The 18,873-nt window shown below is 42.0% G+C and overlaps 1 protein-coding gene across 2 annotated transcripts in view; it reads right to left on the bottom strand.

Moving 5' to 3' along the window:
• Window positions 1-18,648, bottom strand: part of LVRN (laeverin) — a 34,042-nt gene extending 15,394 nt beyond the window's left edge. For both annotated transcript variants that reach the window (XM_059492322.1, XM_059492323.1), the window contains exons 1-10: window positions 18,053-18,648; window positions 12,636-12,778; window positions 11,261-11,400; window positions 9,021-9,147; window positions 6,723-6,877; window positions 5,212-5,325; window positions 2,603-2,743; window positions 2,233-2,298; window positions 2,034-2,099; window positions 853-1,022 (exon numbers count right to left, since the gene is read on the bottom strand). In XM_059492322.1, the coding sequence (XP_059348305.1) occupies window positions 853-1,022; window positions 2,034-2,099; window positions 2,233-2,298; window positions 2,603-2,743; window positions 5,212-5,325; window positions 6,723-6,877; window positions 9,021-9,147; window positions 11,261-11,400; window positions 12,636-12,778; window positions 18,053-18,648 (1,718 nt within the window). The remainder of the gene's footprint in view (window positions 1-852; window positions 1,023-2,033; window positions 2,100-2,232; window positions 2,299-2,602; window positions 2,744-5,211; window positions 5,326-6,722; window positions 6,878-9,020; window positions 9,148-11,260; window positions 11,401-12,635; window positions 12,779-18,052) is intronic.
• Between the last annotated feature and the right edge of the window lie 225 nt (window positions 18,649-18,873).

Genomic DNA, 18,873 nt, shown 5'->3' with positions numbered 1-18,873 from the left:
TAACTGTACAGGACTTCCCACTTGTGACTTAGAATTCCTTATCTGAGCTAACCAAGAATATTGAATGGATTAATGCTTTACAGTTCCTGGAGATAGGGAGCAAAGGAAACCCTTTGGCTCTTGTCAAAATTCCTTTTGTCTGTTTGTATTACCAGCCATTATTTCCGAGGAAAAACTGCTTGGATTTTGCTCTTTACACTTTTTCCTCACATGACAATTCATCTCAGGGCTCCATCCATGCACCCCCAAACCCATAAGAACTGCTTCTTCATAAATGCTCAAACCCTAGCCAGCAGTTTCCAAAGTGGGTGACGAAAGGCAGCTACTTCTATCATCATTTTCAGACATCTAGTAAGTTTTCAAAAGCCCCAGACACTTAGCAATGCTCACTGACAATAACTTAAAACTGTTGTTCGGGCATCAGCACTTTCTGAGAAAGGGGTCATTTATTTAAGTATTTAAATGCAGCCCTTCTATCCTTGTCAGGCAGAAGAGACTGGGAATGTGTGCACTGGAAGGAAGCTCAGTGTGGTGCATCCAAGTCCCCAGACCTGAGGGATGAGGAGAGGAGAAAATGCCAGGCAAAAATCCTGCCTGCAACACATTCATCGCCTACGTCTGATTTGGAAAAGTCACTCTCCCAGAGGAAAGCAACTTTTTGGAAAAACAAGCAAGATCTGCAGAACTATTGCAAATTCCAGCAAAATCTCAAACAGATTTTGCTTGACTGCTCATCACAAGAAAAAAACATAAGTTAAAATATCAGATGATCAAAACATATTGTTGTAACTGAAGCATTTCCTGTCAAAAAACAGGGTATAAACATACAATAAAACCACAAGCTAAACATACTTGTAAGAATCAGTACTCTTTCTATTGTTTTTATTAAAAAATTGTTCCTGTCTGATTGTTCCCGAAGTTAGATTTAACGTTAAAACTGGAAACCCATTCTGGCATGTCCAGGAATCCATTATTTGCTTTACAGGTGCTGGCAACTGAACTTCATCCTGTGCATCTACGACCTGAAAGGGAAAGAGAAATTAGAAATGGTTATGATGAACAGGTACTTACTGATACTGCTTCAGTGAATCTCTGGGGGTGCCCCTAACATAGTAAACAAAATAATGCTTAGCAGCTTGCTGGTCTTTGGCTCATGCAAAAAGTCAATGTAACAAATTCCAAGGAACCTTTTTGACATCCTAATAACGACATAATACAGGCATAAGCCATTTTCAGGAATTATGAAATACTGAGATGACATTTTTCATTCTACAACCTGCTGCTAACCTTTTCCTTTTTAGTGTTAATATACTTACACACCTCTATGGCTATGACAGACTTGACTAGTTAATTTAAGTGTCATAATAAAATGAACTAGTAAAGACAAATTGGGAGAGACGTTAAGCTGGAGCCCAAACCAGTGTGAATTGGCACAGTCTTCACTGACTTAAAATGTATCTGAATTGCGCATCTGAAATTCTAGCACTTCCATTCTAAAGACAGAATCTGAAACACAAGAAGCCTTCTTTAGAGGACCAGGAAGGTGGATTGTTAATAAAAGAACCTAATATTAGCATATGTTTTCTTCGTCAGATCTCTGCCAAAACCATTGAAGGGTGAAATGCTGAGCTACTGCCCTGAGTAGAGACTCTGCTGGATCTGCGACATCCCAGCATCTTTGATCATCAAGCCTAAGGCATCACACACTCTGATCTAGCAAAACCTAAGCTCCAGAGCAATTTCATGTAGGCTTATGTAATTACCATGGAACCCAAAACTTTGCCTGGTCCTGATTTCCCATCTCATCTCTCTACTCCTTGCACTCAGTCCCACTGATCTCAGGTGTAGCAGAACAGCCAAATAAACACTTGGGAAGACACCAGCAGAGGAACTGGCAAAGCAAATTTTATGCAGGAGAAAGACTGCACTACAGACAGCCACATTCCAATGCAGTCTTCTACAAACAGTTTATGCCTTAAATTTGGACTGGGCCAAACAGCAGGAAAAGAATACTAGAGACATAAAATGAGTACCATCTGTATGTGGGTCCACAGATCATCTTGATTAGCATTTGAGAAGGAAAATTCTTTCAGATAGGACTGGGAGGAAACAAAGAGAAGCATCAGAATCCATGGAGATTCAGTGAAAACCATTAACAAGGCAAGCAATTGGTACAACTGTAATTTTCAAACTTATAAATCAAGACAAAGAAAGTTGTTTTTTCAAACTTACAGTAAGTGCTCTGATGAACAACTTTTCAGTCAGGAAACCAGAAAGCATCCAGGTTATAGAAGCCCCCTAGAGTACAAAAAAAAAAGAGAAAAAATGAACTATTATTGCAATTACTTCTGCAATATTTTTTCAAATATTCCAGAGATGCTAGTTGGTCTACACCCACACTTCATATTTCACAGAGATTAAAGATGTTTTCACCTCTTCCTTCATAGCCAAGTAGATTTGCAACACCCAATAAATTTGTGTGTGCAGCAGAAACACGTTTTGAATGACAAAGTAATATTGTTCAACATTTTCTCCCAAACCTACCTTATACCATTAGCTTAGAATCTTCAAGAAATGGGAAAAAAAAATCTCTTTTTTTTACCTTGCTGTATGTGATGTTGTCAAAAAGAGACATTAAAGAAAATGATCCTTTGATCTTGTCTTCACTCTCTGACAGTGATCGAGCTATTTCACTATCTTCCCTTAAGACAGGTTGTACAACATGAGCATAAAAGATTTTATCCTGCAAGAAGAAGACAATTCTTGTCATGTGAGATGAACAGAAGATACTAATTTTCTGGAGAGAATGAGGAGTATGGAATTAGCACTATTGTGAATAATTTCTCTATAAGCAAACTCCCCAACTCCCTAGCTTTCTACTGAAGAACAAGGGACCATATACCTGATCCTGACATTTCCTATATCAGTGACCAGTGAAAATATTACATCTTCAAAGTACTGTGGGCTTGGGCCTGACAGTCAGTTACAGTGTAATCCTCAGGCAAAAATAAGTCAACTGTATTAAACAGCAAATTAACAAATACTGAAAACTGAAAGCCTGTATTTCATTTATTTATGCTATGAATATGGCAGCATTTTCCTCCTAATTTCCCTGTTTCTTCTGCTGCAACCCTGAGCAATAACCTAAAACCTAAGCTACTGGAGGTGCCAGGGTTTAGCTGCGTGGCATTGCTGCTGTCACCCCGTGAGAAACAGGGAAGGAAAGTGGCTCCTCAGAAAATGTCTCCTGAGTAATTGTCACCTACCATGGTCAACAGCTCAGGGAAGGGCCTGAAGCATCTCTCCTGTAAGAGCAGGCTAAGAGAGCTGGGACTGCTCACCTGGGTAGAGAGGGCTCAGAGGGATCTCTGCAGCGTTGTATGTTTGTATGTGCGTGTGTACCTGAGCGGAAGCTGAGCAGGGGACAGAGCCAGCCCAGTGACAGGACCGGGGCAGTGGACACACACTGAAACACAGCAGGTTCTCTCTGAGCACCCAGGAGCAGCTTTTCCACTGTGGAAGTGACTGAGCATTTCAACAGGTTGCCCCAAGAGGTTGTGGAACCTCCATCCCTGGACACCTGCAAAAGCTGTCTCGGCACAGAGAGCTGTCTTGGGCAGTTGGATCTTCTGTGGCCCTGCTTGTGCAGGGAGGCTGGACAAGATGACTTGCACATGTGCCTGCTAACCTCAGCCATTGTCTGGCTCTGTGAACATTTATGACCCACAAAATGGCAAGATCTATGTTCTTACACCTGTGTGATTAAGTCTGCATTCCCAAGGCACATTATCTAACTGCAATGTATCAAACAGAATTATTGCCCAGTATTAAAATTTACTTTATGGACACAAATGACAACTGCTGATTTTCAGAAAGGCAAGCTTCTAAATTAAATGTCTAAATTTAAAAAAAGTCAAGTATTTATTTCCAATTTACAATTCAGAGACCTTAACAATTTTCACTGGTATTAAGACACTGTATTGCAGAGAATAAAGTGAGCTGTTGTTGAAGTTCAAAGGAGAAGGTAGGCATATCTCATGACCTAGAAATACTCCTGACAGAAATTGTTTGGCATGTCTTTATGAGTTTCCAATCAAACATATAATTAAGAGCTTTGGTGAATGCAAAAAGGAAATTGACAAATTGTTGCCGGGCTTGCAAGGGTTGCAGGAGTGAAGAGATAGATGAGAATCTTGACTCCATGATCAGAAGGCTGGATTTATTAATTTATGATATATGTTACATTATGACTATGCTAATAGGAATAGAGAGAAAGGTTCAGAAGCTGCTAAGCTAAGAATAGAAAGGAGCTCTCCCTGATTCTGTCCCAGAGAGAGCTCAGTCTTTGATTGGCCCTTAGTTGTAAACATGCAACATGGGCCAATCACGGATGCACCTGTTGCATTCCACAGCAGCAGACAACCATTGTTTACATTCTCTTCCTGGGGCCTCAGCTTCCCAGAAGGAAAAATCCTAAAGAAAGGATTTTTCACAAAAGATGTCTGTGACAACAAATGGTGTTTCAATTTAGCCACATAAAAGCACCCTGGAGAAACTGCCCAGACTCAAGGCCCTCCCTTCCTTCAGAAGCTGATGGCACCATGTACAGACATTTAAGATTGCAGGGCAAGTGCACCTCACGCATCTCATGGCTGCAATTAGCAGACCCTATCTATCTGTATCTCAGTTTAACAATGGACAGAGTCTTCTAATATGCTATGGGATGATTTATGCTTATTCCCATTTGGGCAGAACAGGAAGGAATTCTACCCTGCTGTTGGATTAGCTATTGAATTTGTCTTATCTACAACCAGATATCCAGCGACCCAGTGGGGTAAGCAGACTCAAAATGACCCAGCCTAATCTGTGCCTCATAAAGATAGTGGAGGATTGGGATAATTAGAAAAGAGCCTGGCAGGTGAGGAGGAAAACCATCAGCTACAACAGGACCCAGGAGAGAAATCTGGGTTTGCTACATGACAGATCTAGGGCCAAACAGCCACTGCAGAATCCCAGCTGTCCACCTGTCCTTTGCACCAGCCACAGAGGGCTGGATATGATCCCAGTGCCCCCACAGGGAAAGAATCAGGACTGAGTGATCTTTCCCCCAGGAGTGACATTTATAATAGCACTGTTCGATTAGCTCCCATCTCCTGCACCTTCCTTCCCTTTGTGCACGATGGAACCTGGCTAGTGAGCGCTGGCACTTACCAGTGAAAGCTTGGGCTCAACAAAGGTGGCTCCCAGGTACTCAAAGTAAGATGCCAGGCCCTCGTTAAGCCACAGGTCATTCCACCAGTTCATGGTAACCAGATTTCCAAACCACTTAAATTGAAAGAAAAAAATATCTCAAAATCTTCTTGGAGTGCTGTTTTCACTTTTTTTGCAGGTTAAACAGCTTTTGCAGGTTAAACACACATAAACAGGCTGAAGTAACTTTATTTAATGTCTTTGTGTGAATTGAATAAAATGCTGAATGTTCTTTCAAGTAGTGAAAATTCAGTAGAAAAAGGCATGTTTTAGAAAAAAGTCAGAAGTTCAGGGCAGTAATTTTTAAATTGCTTCATCTACAATTTCATACCATAAGGGTCCACCTCAGTGCATTATGTCATTCTTATAGAAAATTTAATTTTAAAGACTTCTCAATATAAATTAAATTTCTAAAATATCATACCAGACTATGAGTAAAAGTAGGACATCAATCAAGCAATTACAAAATCATATTTCCATGCTCTTAGCAAAGAGAAATTGTCAAAGGAATGTCACACAAAACTGGGGAAGTAACCATTTCCAAAACCAGCAAATCCCTCTCATGGCAAGTACAAATCTTCCAAAACAGCTGCTGTGTTCTCATATCTGGCATTTAATATTTAACAAAAAACCTATCATTTCTGGATTTATATTTTATTTGCTAATTCTTAAAAACCAGAACTACAAGTTTATTGTAAAATAGATTGTAGTTAACCACTGACATTTATTTAATTGGCCTGCAGTAAAAACATTCTACTCATCTGAAGATCTGCAAAGTTACAGACATTGTCAGAAAGGCATAAATGTGCACTAGCCAAGTTAAGCTATTTTTGCTAATTTTACTGACTAAGTGCAAGTAGTTGTTGCTCAAGCAAATAACAGGAAATTAAACACTGTCAATAAGGAAGTGCAACTGTATTATCATTCCAAATAAAGTAAGAAAGAATTTGGAAATCTCTATGAAAGCTGGGCAAAGATCCAGCGCAAAGTATTTTCACAAAGTTAATTTTGTTCTATTGTACTATGGGCTGTGTCTTAGAGAAAAACAAAAACCCTTTGCAGTATGTACATGCACTGTCCCTATAAAAGGACACTGATGAACTCAGTGTGAGTGTCCTGATAAAGTACTAAGTTTATTGTGTGGACAGCAGTATCATCCCTACATCCCCAGAATATCTTCTCTCATGGCATTTAAGTACTGTGCAAGGAAAAAACCAAGTGTCCCATTAACAGTTTCATATCAATGAGTCCTGAGCAATCAGCATGCAGTCTGAAAGATGAGAGAACCTACTTTTAACATTGCTTTATCAGCAGAACATACGATCAGATAGGCTTTCAGTCCTCTAGTGCTCACACACACCCTCTACTGTTAAGTGATTATTTTGCTTCTATTAATCAGTAACTGCATCATCAGCAACCATGAGGAAACAATGTCACATGTAAATACATGTACAGAATTTTTTACCACATGCCTGGTGTCCTAGTTCATGTGACACAACTAAGGCAATCATTGCCTTCCTGCTTGTGAATTCATCACTTGGGAGGTTCATCAATGACGCTTCTTGGAAAATCATTAGCCCCCAGTTTTCCATACCACCTGCTCCAAAATCAGGCAGTGCAACCAGATCTAAATTGATTCAAACAGAAACACACACAAAAAAAGTTATCTTAAATATTTTCATAAATAAAATGCTCACAATTTTAATGCTCACACTGGCTCAGCACCCCACTGAAGGATACTACATGGTAGTGCTTCTTTGTGGCATTACAGCAAAACTTGCAAATGATCGCTGAAATTTCTTCTTGTCATGCTTTCCATCTATGATGCCATTCCTTCAGGAAGCCACATAATTAATTTCCACAAAGCCCAGATCTGTACTGTATCATCTACCTACAAATGTTCTGAATTTAAATGGAGGTTAGAAGAGAATATGTATTCACTGTTGGCTGTCATAAATCTTTCTCTGTGAGTTTCTCTTGTGTTTGGATAGGGTAATAATTACCTTTTTTCAGCCTAGCAACTGATAAAAAAGAAGTCTTGCTCTTTCAGCTGTGTGAGAAGAGGTACCTTTTCCACTCTTGTTTGAAAGGTGCCTTAGAAACATCATCTCTTCATTTACAGTACAGTAAGACTGTCACCTCTATACTGCCTCTTCTGCCTTCTGCACAGGCATCAGTTTTCCAGTTCAAATGTGAGAGCTGGACAAAACATCAGGGTCTCAAGGAAAGATATACTGTTTAAACTCAGCAGGGAAAATCAAAATTTGGAAAAGCTGTACAGAACATTTAGAAACAGCTGACCACAAGAAAGCTGCAGACCAAAGCAAGGTAATTAATGCAAGCATGGTGCTGAATCCCTTTACAGGTAGGCTGCGTCTCAACTGGGATTATTGCCTCCATCTTACAGCAAAGGTGTTTCACTTCTGGTGAGGCAGCCCTTATCCAGCCTTGGGGCAGGAGACCTCACTTACAACAGCATTAAAATCAGGTGTAGACAAACCCTGGGTTAAAGACCCTAGGTTTAAATGTGCTTTTTCTTAATTTCACATTTAAGTTTGCAATACAAATCTCTTGCATTTACATGGAGGCACTCTTGATTGGTCTAATTTTACCAATTTTTAAGTGAAACTTTAAAGAAAGACACTGGGAAATCCAGTGGATATTGCAAGGCATTACAGTGGGGATTGTAATGGTATTACAGCCCTCTCTGAAACTGAAATTCTGCCTAGCAGGAAGTCTACAACACTGTTCCTCTACTTCTGTTGTGTATTAGTTTTATGCTAATGAATTAATGTATTGACATTGCTACTAAACACAGCAATACATGCATGAAACAGAATAATCTACAGCCCTTGCCTAGCTTGTAAGTCTTAGATTACTAAGACTAGAAAATTTGAAGAGTGTAGACTGCATATATTGCATTTTGCAAAAGAAGTGTAGTGAGTAATTCTACAAGTTATTAGAAATACACTGGGAGATAATAAATTCACACATATTAAGATTTATTTATTTCAAGTGCCAAAATACAGATTTGACAAATCAACAAACTATCCTGTCAAGAAAAGGGGAAATTCCTCTCCCCCAGTCCTGCAATCCTCTAAAATCATTGGTAGGTCCAGAATTAATTTTAGATAAGAATTGTTTACTGTCTTCTCAATATTCCACCCATTTTCCCATAATATTAATGCTGAGTAGCAAACGAACTGTAGAGTGAAACAACACGGTGTCATCGTTTTTTTTGTCTGAACCAACTTACCCAAGTTTCTACCCATTTGAAGCAGAAACAATGTTTTCCTGCAGGCAATCCTCCTTGTTTTTCTGGGGAGGAATGTGCAGGAACACACACCCAAGGCAAGACAGGAATACACTGAAGAAAGTAAGGAATGCTTTGTGGGGACACAGGCTGCATAGAGGCAGCATGGATTTACCTGAAGGGCATAGGAACTGCAGCATCCTTGCATGCTGTGATCCCAGAGACAGCCCATGCCACTGAACTACACCTTTCTATCCACTTTGTTGTCCAACTCGCTCCTTTTATCAGGAGAATAGGTCTTAAAAATGGGTGGAATGCAAAGGTAAGAGTGTTGAGTTACAGGTTAGTAAAAGCCATGAGACAGAAAGGAGAATTCAATGATTTAAAGTTTAGGGGGTTTATTCCATGAATGTGGTAAGCTGTAAAAGGAGAACCCTGGGAAAAACCCCACAGCTTCTGTGAACATCACACCATCAGCAGCCATTTCTCACCCATTCCAGAAAATAAGTCATCTCACCTGTCTTTGGCAGAGGGTAGCTGACATTAAGTATGTCTTCCAGAAATGAAAATATTGGGCCTGTGATATTTAAAGCATAGTCAACATACCCATTTTTAACTGCCTCCTTCCGGGCCCAAATACGTATCTGCAATAAAACAAGGAAGAATGCTTTTAAACAACCCTCACATTTCATTTTCTTTGCTTCTCCTCTGTGAGTCATTGTTGGAAAAATGCTGTCTGTGCACACCAGACCATTCAATGAACTTTTAATTTTAAAAAATCCAACTGAAGTTTTACTGGACCTAACAAAATGCAGCACAGACCCTGATCCTGCTAAAATCTAGGGGAGTTCCAGTACTTCAAAGGACAACGATTTGAATACAACTATACATAGCAGGAACAAATGAAATAATAGCTTTTATTTTCTTAAGTGGAAAACACTGTAAAACCATTAAGAATTAAAAATATTATTTAAGAATATCTTAAAACCAATGTATTCCAGTGAGTGTGTGTGGGTGGCAGGCTTGCATTTAGCCCACCTGAAGAGAGAGAAATAGGTGTTTGCAGTCCTAACATGCACATCTCTCCTCCTGAGCTTTCTCTGAGACCACTGGCCTGCCCTTTGCTGGAGAGAGCAGGTGACATCTGAGCAGATGACATCAGTACCTCCAAGTAATGAAGACCACAGCAGCAAGAAATCTTTCCTCTCCTGTGCCCATCGACTTTGTTTTCATACTGAAAAGAGCAGCTGCTTGCCCAAAAGTGATGGAGTAGCCTGAGAAAAGGTTTTTATCTCCATCTCTGAACAAGAGACCCCTCGCCAGGTGCCCAGCAGCTCAAAACTTTCATATTTCTTGCATCTAAATGCAATGCATGATCTCACAAGGACCTGCACAGCCAAACCCTAAGAGCATGCTTGGAAAACATCAGGATTCAATTCACAATGGAAAAAAAAAATTAAGCATATTCAGTCAAGAGAAGCTCTCTTTTCAGCCAAAGCTTCAGAAGAGATTCAAATACCCAATCACTTAGTTTTGCTAAACCTTAACCCAGCTAGCATCTTAAAATCCTGATCCTAGTATGAGCTTTGAGTGTTTCAGTTTACCAGAAACATCAAAACAGGCACAAGAAACATGCTCACACAAATACTGTGGCGGCATAAACTGAGCAACTCTGTCCAAAACCTAGGGGTGAAATACCCTCTCCACTCAATCTCACAGAACACAGGTGGTGCCTTTTCCCTCTGAAAACAAGCTCCTTTGATGCTCTGCTCTGCTGACTCCTCAGTGCAAGAACCCAGTCCAAGAGCTAGGCCCAAGCAAAAGCCACCACAGCCATCGCTGTAAGTATCCAACAAGTTCAACACAGGAGATGACAGATCTGACATACCAAATCCAACTTTCCCTGCAAAAAAGACCCAACGTTGTGCTTCTTAGACAATCTCTGCACTCTCCACTTATATTGCTCCACCTTTTCCCAGCAGGATGAGAGCAAACTAACTGTGAAGTTCTCTCATTTAATAAGAAGATAAAGTAAATCTATCTTTAATGGCTCTATGCTTGAACTTACTATTTATTTTGGAAGAACTTGATATATCTTTTCCCCATTAACTTTGAATGAAGGAAAGGAAGTGAAGCAACTGCTGCCCATGCAGTACATTTTTTTTTACAGCTTCTCTCAGCAAGCCTAGGACATTTTAGTCTAAGAACAAAACTGAAACTCATAGATGAAGAAACTTCAAACCCAAAACAGTCCCTTTTGGAGGCTAAAAGGTGTGCATACTGTGGAATAGAAGGTTAATGTACTGGTATACAAAATGTTTGGAGTTCAGTGTCACTCCTACTGATGTCACCATGTGGCTCCTTTGAGGAACAAGGCACTGAACATCAGTGGTTTGTCACAGCACTGGAAATGAGTATGTTTTCCAGCTAAGACACCTAAGAAAGTAAGAAGATCATGAGTTATAACAGGTATTTTCTGCAGAGTAGCTGCTCCTAGATTTTAACATACATAGGCTATACCTACTTGTGCAGTTATATGAAATGAACAGGACAAGACAACAATCCAATTGTCCCAAAGGAAAACTTTCTGCAGAAATATCTACAGGACAGATGTTAGCAGTTTTGCAACATAAGCATATAGTTTGGGAATAGTATTTAGCACAGTTAATGTCTGTGATGTCCTCAAACTACATGATGCACCAGAGGGCCAACTTGTGTTGTAAATTCCTGTAAGGCGTCAGACAGCCTCATATCTACCTCATTTCCCCGCTCAGTTCTGGTGACGTAATCGAAATCACAAATCACAAAAGCAGTCAAGTAAGTTGACATTTTCACTGAAGTGTTAAATGTGGTAACTGTCCACAGGCTTCCATTTTCATCCTTCACTTCACATACATCTAGAAAAAAAGCCAAAGAATTATTAAAACCAAAGTTCTCCCATAATAAACAAGGAATTTTGTGTTTTCTGCATGTTTATTTTTTACTCCTTTCTTCAATGTGGTGTATTCCTGCACTGACTGGTATGTTCCTGGGAGAAGGAAAGCAGCCAGACTTGTTGCTACTGACGTGTACCAGAGCCGTGACCTTCCATGCAAGCAGCAAAAATTCACTCTTGGGCTTCGTGACTGAAGTCTTGGAAGGATATCAAATTCCATCACTTTTAAGTTGTGGGAAAGCTGAGGATAATTTATCCCATGCTACCTATCTAAAACATACAACCTGTTGTGACCAAAATGTTGGTTAGGTCTGCCTAAAAATTATTAAATACTTAATCAGATACCTTCCCTTTAAGTAAGGAGGACACAGGCGAGATTCTTTGGGGTAGAAAATGCTTCCAATGATTCTCACAGCCATCCCACCTATTATAATTCCTAAGGGACTTTGCTTCCATGCAAATGTCATAAAACTTACTTTTATGGCTGTAGTGGTTTTACAAAACCATGACAATGGCTGAAAATTATTTAGTTGAAAAATAAAGATCATGGCATTGAACTGCAATAAAAAAAGAGTTTTTAAGAAGGTGGCAAGAGACCCAATGGATTTCCATAGGAATACTAATTTAGAAAATTTGTTTGGAATCTTATACTCCACAGGCATCCCCCTTGAGATCCCAGCAAGGGACAGAAGGGGCATCTCCAGAGCCTTATACTCCTCTTGTTCCTATTCTGCACACACACAGGAGGCTAGAATGTCTCTGCATGGAAGAAAATATTTTAATTTGTTGTAAATATGTACTGAGAATTAAAGTACCCTCTTGATGTCACAAATACGGACTTTGCATTCCTGGGGCTGTGATTTTACTTTAAAATTATGTCAGACAGTATGACAGGCACACTAATGAAGAAGTAATTATCAGAAATCAAACTCTGCAGCCTTGAGCAGGCAGAGGAGAGCACACCACGACTGATAAAATTGATCAACAGAATGGTTACCATCGGGGGCATTGATTATCAATAAAAGTGCCCAAACTTTTAAGGTCATAGGCATAGATTTTCTGTGCCTTTTGAAGACACTAGCAAATGGACAACAGAACACTTTTTAAGATGACATAAACTTCTCAGATGAATTGTACCCTTTTTAAAAGTAATGTAGGGGGAGAAAAAAAGCATACATCGAGTTGTTGTTTACCTACCAATAGCAGGCATGTTGGAAAGAGCCACATAGCTTGGGTCATGGATAATTCTGATATTAAATGTGGCCTTCATGGCGGGTTCATCAAAACATGGGTAAACTCTCCTGGCATACGTTGGTTCCATTTGGGAGGCAATGAGCATACTGTATTAAAAATGCAAATAAGATTAATTCAGCATGCTACAGCTGATCAATATTATATATATACATAGAAACAACAAATCAGAAAAAGCAGCAAGTGAAGCATGTAGATATGCAGATTTGGAAAAGATTCAGCTATTATTTAAGGTCATGACTAAATCCCCATACCCAACAGCCAGTTCAGTTTGGATGTTTGTAGAGAAAAGCAGTCTTTATAATTGCATTTGGTCTTTTTTCGTTGCAGGCCTTTTCCAGATTAAATATTTGAGCATTTCTATTTTGTTTGCTAAAACAGAGTTGATTAAAGAGATACAGGAGATCATATCTTTTTACACCTGCTCTTCTCCCTAATGCATGAACTCTTAGTAATTAATTACATGTTTACACAACATTGTGATAATTGTTAACTAACTGCATATGCATGCACTTGCATAACTCTGACAAGTGCCACTGAGAAGTACCCTTGGGAACGCAGCACCAGTGCTGTTCCAGTGCACTGGCAAGCCCAGAATAATATTCAATATTCAATAATATTCAGGATCCTCTATGCCAAGGAGCTGCACCTCACTTGGGGCAGATCTCTGTGGCACACTGTGAGGGATGCACTCCTCCTGTGTGAACCAAGAGAGCTTGGCTCCACTCAGATGCTCAGCAAGTGGGTCCAGTCAAGGTTAATCCTCCTGCGTGAGGCTGTCAGTGAGAATTCAGGAGTAATTCAAAACTGGACACTGGACTGGACTGGTAAATGGCAGGAACTGCATTAATAGTAGAAAAGCTGACTACAAATCAATCACTTTACACCATACCATCTGCAGCTATCAGTCTGCTGAGCTGCAGATAGTGTGGTGCTCCAAGGTTACCCTTGAAGTTGTAAGACCCTTTACCCGGCCCTGGACATGGCTGAACTGTTGACATTTTTTTGCATGCAACATTCAAGATTTTTTATAGGAAACTTTCTCAATAATCTTTATATCCCATCATAACTATAAGTGTAGTTCATTGACTTCTAATCCGTCCATATTTACTAAACACTAAAATATCTATTTGTACTTAATACTTACTCATTGTTAAATATGAACACCTAAATTTACTGTTGGAGTTATCTCCGACTCTTCTCCTGCAACACACACTTGCTGGAAGCAAAAGATAAACCAATGTCTTGTGGCAGAGCTCTCAACAAGCTGTACATCTGAGCTGTTCACACGAGGGCATCCATGCCAAGAATTAGAAAAAATACACATTCAGTGGTCCGCAAAGCCCCAGACCTGTCAGCCAAGCAGTACCAGCAGCTGAGCACACAAGAACAGCATAATCTCCTGCTTCTGTGACCTCACTACTACAGGGAAAATGTTCTTCTGTTGTAGTTGAGGTGTTTCCCAACAGTTTATTCCCACCAATGTGAGAAATGCTTATTCTTAGCACTGAGGCATCCCAAACAAGCAGGAGCCATCAGGGCAGTACCCATACCTACAGTGGGTAATGAGTCAGATCTGCACTACGTTCCAGTAATTGATGCAGAAGCAACTAAAAAAAATCAGTGCAAATACTGTGTTTAGTTACATTTTGGAATGCCTGTTCAGCCCTATCCAGTCAAGTGTTTCATGCATAGGACATATGCAGAGCAAAATTCCAAAAGGATTTCAAGATATTGATGTGAACAGCGACCTGCATAAAGCCTGCACTTCATAGTACAGCCTATGGGATGCTCTAACCCTGAAGCAGCACACATGAGCTCATTCCTGGCAGAGCAAGAGCTCTGTGCAGAACGATGAACAACAAAACCTCTGCACTGTGGATGTTTGAGCCAGCAGTGCTAGAGAAGAGCAAAACTGGTTTCTGTATCTTTCTGCCTACTCAGGTGCTGGTATGGACTACATGCTACATGCAGAATACTGATTCCCATTTCAAGGGGAAACCCTTCACACACCTAAAGCTAGACAAGTGTGAGTTTCTTCCCTTTTCACTTTCTTTGCTCCTGCAAGCACTGCAGACATGGGTTATCCTTGATCCATAACAAGAGATCCCATTTTTCAGCGTTTTCTTTTGTGTGTAAAACATGATCAGGTGCTTAGTAGGAATTGTCAGCAACAGTAAAAACACATACAGTCATCAATGGTCAAACTGATAACAAAAAATTTCTGTCTTGGATATTCAGTGAAGTTGGAGCTTTGGTTTATTCTGTTTTGCAGAGGTAAGGTTAAGACTTCTGAAAATAGCTGTCACTCCGAACAGCTTTCCAACCCAGTGCAACAACAGTGGGGTTAGCTGACCAAGAAATATGGCCAATAAAAAAGGAAGTTCACATGGAACAAACATTTCAGGGACCTCACTTCTCAAAGCTTGCCTTGCTCAGACTCTTCTGAAATGAGAGATCACCAGCAGAAATCACAAAACCCACTAAGGCTTCTAACACGTGGGAGAAACACAGAAGAGCATGACCATAGAGGTCACATTTTCTATCACAGCTGCTGGTTTCAGTGAGGTGCTGAGGTCAGAAAGTCTCTGCAGGAAACTGACCCAGGGTCTGCTGAAGACTGGTACCCGTCACTTTAGAGAAATCACAGGACAGCCTGCTGGAGGGGGAAGTTTCCTTGCAGAACAGTAACTGGCTTTGTACTGACAGCTGAAAAGCACTGGAAGTTTTTATATAATTTCTCATCTATGTAATTCATTAGAATCCAACTTCTTCTGTCATTAATACCTTAACAGACCTTACAAATCACTCAAAATTTATCTCCTCCAAGCAAAACCCCTTCAGTGTTTTTGGAACCCATCAGGTTAAGGAAATGGTAAAGTGATGACCTAAATCTTGGTGAAGGAAAAATAAGAAGATACTATTGCATACCCTTGATTCAGAGAAAACCTTTTTTAAGCAAAAAAAAATGTGCAAAATCATTCAATAATATCAGTTATGTGTGCAGGAACAAATAAAAAACCAATACATTGCACCTGCATTCAGTGGATTTTCTTTGATTTATTCCATTGTCTAAAAACCACTGTCATCTTTTTAACCAGACTGCAATCTCACATTTCATTAGTGCTTTGCGATGAGCTAAAAATGAAAAGGAGAATTTGTCATAAACCCTCTAAACAACTGGAAACTTAATTATACATGTTATTTGAATGATTTAAAAACTCTTTTTCTTATTTTCTACTGTTCCAGCGAGGCTGATGACAACCTTTTTTTTTTTTTTTTTTCCAGATATTCTGAGTTTTATACAGCCTGAATCAAAAAAAAAAAAAAAAAATCAGCATCTAATTCAGTGTTTCTTATGTTTTTGATAAGAGAAAGACCCTTGCAAAAAACCCTTGCAAGAGTATTAAAATGGTAAGATAAAAAAGCAATTCTTTATTGGAAGCTTCCAGGTGTCTCCACAGGGCACTGTGGGCTTGCCAGTATCAGATTTCTACATTTTTTATTAGTTTACCAAATTATCATATGATATGGACATAACACTGTCCAATTAGAAGAGCAGTTGGTAAGGTAATTTTTCCCCTGGGTACTGTCCCATTGGAGCTGGTCCAGGGCTTCTTTGCCCTACTTCTTGCTAGGACTTCATGGATTCTGACTGAAAAATAAAAATTGTTCTTCTTGTAGGTCTTCTACTTGAAAATAAGACTAAACAGCATTTCAGGAATGTATTAGAAGGTTAGCTTATTCCTCTGAAATATAAGAAAAGGAGTAAGAAAAATACCAGGATCTGTATAATCACATATAAATGGTCTAAAAAGCTACAAATATATGAAAAAATACTTAAAACCCAAAAATCTTTAGGCATAACTTAGATAGGACTTGATTGAATTAATACCACATCAGAGAGCACACTGGCACAGAATTAAGTAATTAAGTGTTGGTTCCTTTCTAATTTGGATTTTTATAAAATTATGCAAATTTAAATATTTTAGATTTTTCTTACCTTAAATTGCACAAATAATCCTATGAACAACAATCAGTGAATGAAGAAACAGCAATTAACCAAAACAGAATGTGCTTCCTAAAATACTTATTGTTATACTGCACTTTTCTCTAAGGCTTACCAAATTATCACCTTTTTCTTCAAAAGGGAAAATAAAAATAAATAAAACCTGTATAAGTTGATAAGTCGCATTTTCCAGATGTGGCAGACAATGGCATCAGGATTTACACAAGAGCTGAAAAGGCAGCTTGTTGAGAAGAGCCACACAATCCTCCCCCACGTCAGTAAAAACTATTAACTTCATTTTGTGATTTCATGTTATTGCCACTACAGAGCAGCCTCTACAGAGGCTTGAATGTATGGATCTTGCGACTGCATTTTACCTGCTCAAACAAGGAGCCTATGAGCTGCTGAGATAAAGTTTATTTTAGTGGTGTTTGCTCAGCAAATCACGACATCTTTGATTATCAAAGAAGAGATAACTTTAAAGACAGCAATTAATCTGCTTCTTCTTCAACTGTCTATTTTGAGAAACTTGTCTTCCAGTGGAAGTACTTAAATTCTAATCTTAAATTTCACTTCTCTTTAGCAGGTTTCACATCCAGAAATGAAAAAGGAAAAGAAAAAGAAAACGAAAAATATTATTTTGAGGGTGAAAATGTTTTAGATTATTGACTACCTAATAAACTCACACTGTCCCAGGACTGATTTTGCAGTTCAAAAGAGGAAGAAAGCATCCTGATAGCACCCACAGTGGAAATCATGGATTGTCGGGTGACAGCTGAACCAGTTCATGTGCATTAGCACCTACAAGGATGGCACAGCTGCCCAAAGCAGCCACCCATCCTACTCCACCATGCTTTTGAGATTGCATGTGGTCAGTGTCTCTAAGCTCATGCCCAAATACACAGCCAGAATCCCGGGTTCGTGATAAAGACACGGGTTGAGGAGAGCTGTCAGCGCTACGCGGACCCCGCTGGGGCCGGGATGAAGATTCTGGGACGGGCTCCAGCTCCCAGGCACTGGGCACAGGTACTGTCTGACCGCCTTGCTGCGCGCAAAAAAGGCGCTAAGAGACCACAAGTTGTCCAGCCGGTGCTGCAGGTGAAGTCACCTGCCGACGGAGAGCCGGGGCAGCCCGACCGATGCTCTCCGGAGCGCGGAGCGGCCGCCCCGGGCACAGCCCGGAGTGTGCGGCGCGCTCGCTCTGGAGCCGGCGCCGCAAGCCCCGGAGGTGCGGAGCGCTCAGAGCCCGTCCCTCGGCAGGGCTCGCCCGGCGCCGCTCCCGCCTCGTCCCGGCACGGCCGCCCCACCGCTGCCGCCGGGGCTCGGGGTGCCCGCCGCGGCCGCCGCCGCCTACCTGCTCTGCCCCCGGTCGGTGTAGCGAGTGAGGAAGAGCCCGTCGAGGTCCTCGTCCAGCCGGCCCTGGAAGCCCAGCTGCAGCACGTAGCGGCGCCCGGCGCGGAGCCGGCCGCGGAGCTCCAGCACGGCCACCTCGCCCGCCTCGTCGTGCCGCAGCCCCGCCACCTCCACGGCGGCGCCCGGCTCGGACAGGGGCCCGCGCACGGCGGCGGCCCCGCGGCTCCGCAGCCCGGCGCTGTGCAGCACCGCCGCGTCCGTGTCGCGCAGGCAGCGCACCGTGATGTTCACCTGCCCGCTGAAGGCGAACGGCCCCGCCTGGCCCGGCCGCACCCGCGGCCACAGCTCCAGGTCGTAGTGGAGCGGCAGGAGGTGGCGGGGCAGGCGGCGAACGGAGCCGGCAGCAGGCGCGGGCGGCGGAGCGGCGGCGGGGCCGGGGGCGCGGGGCGAGGGCGGCGGCGGCGGCGCCGCCTCCTGCCGGCAGCGCCCGTAGAGAGCGGCGAGCGCCAGCAGCGCGGCCAGCAGCGCCAGCAGCAGCGCGGCCCCCGCGGCCGCCGCCCGCCGCCCCACGTAGAGCCCCCCGGCGCGGGTCCCCATCCCCGCCGCTCTGCGCCCCGACGGCCGCGGCCGCCGCTACTTACGGGGCGGGGGAGTGAGCGCGGCCGAGGGCGGGACGAGCCCGGCCGGGGGAGTCGGGTTCCCCCCCGTGCCGGGGAAGCCGCCGCGCCAAGGGCCGCTCCGGCGGGGCGGGCGGCCCGGGGACACGGGCCCCGTGCGGGCAGCGGGGCCGCGGCAGCCCCGGGCGGGGGAAGCTGCCGGCTG

Source organism: Ammospiza nelsoni, chromosome Z, assembly GCF_027579445.1.
Source record: "Ammospiza nelsoni isolate bAmmNel1 chromosome Z, bAmmNel1.pri, whole genome shotgun sequence".
In the NCBI taxonomy this organism is placed as follows: domain Eukaryota; kingdom Metazoa; phylum Chordata; class Aves; order Passeriformes; family Passerellidae; genus Ammospiza; species Ammospiza nelsoni.
The sequence above is the reverse complement of the archived record's forward strand: the minus strand, read 5'-3'. Positions and strand labels throughout refer to the sequence as shown.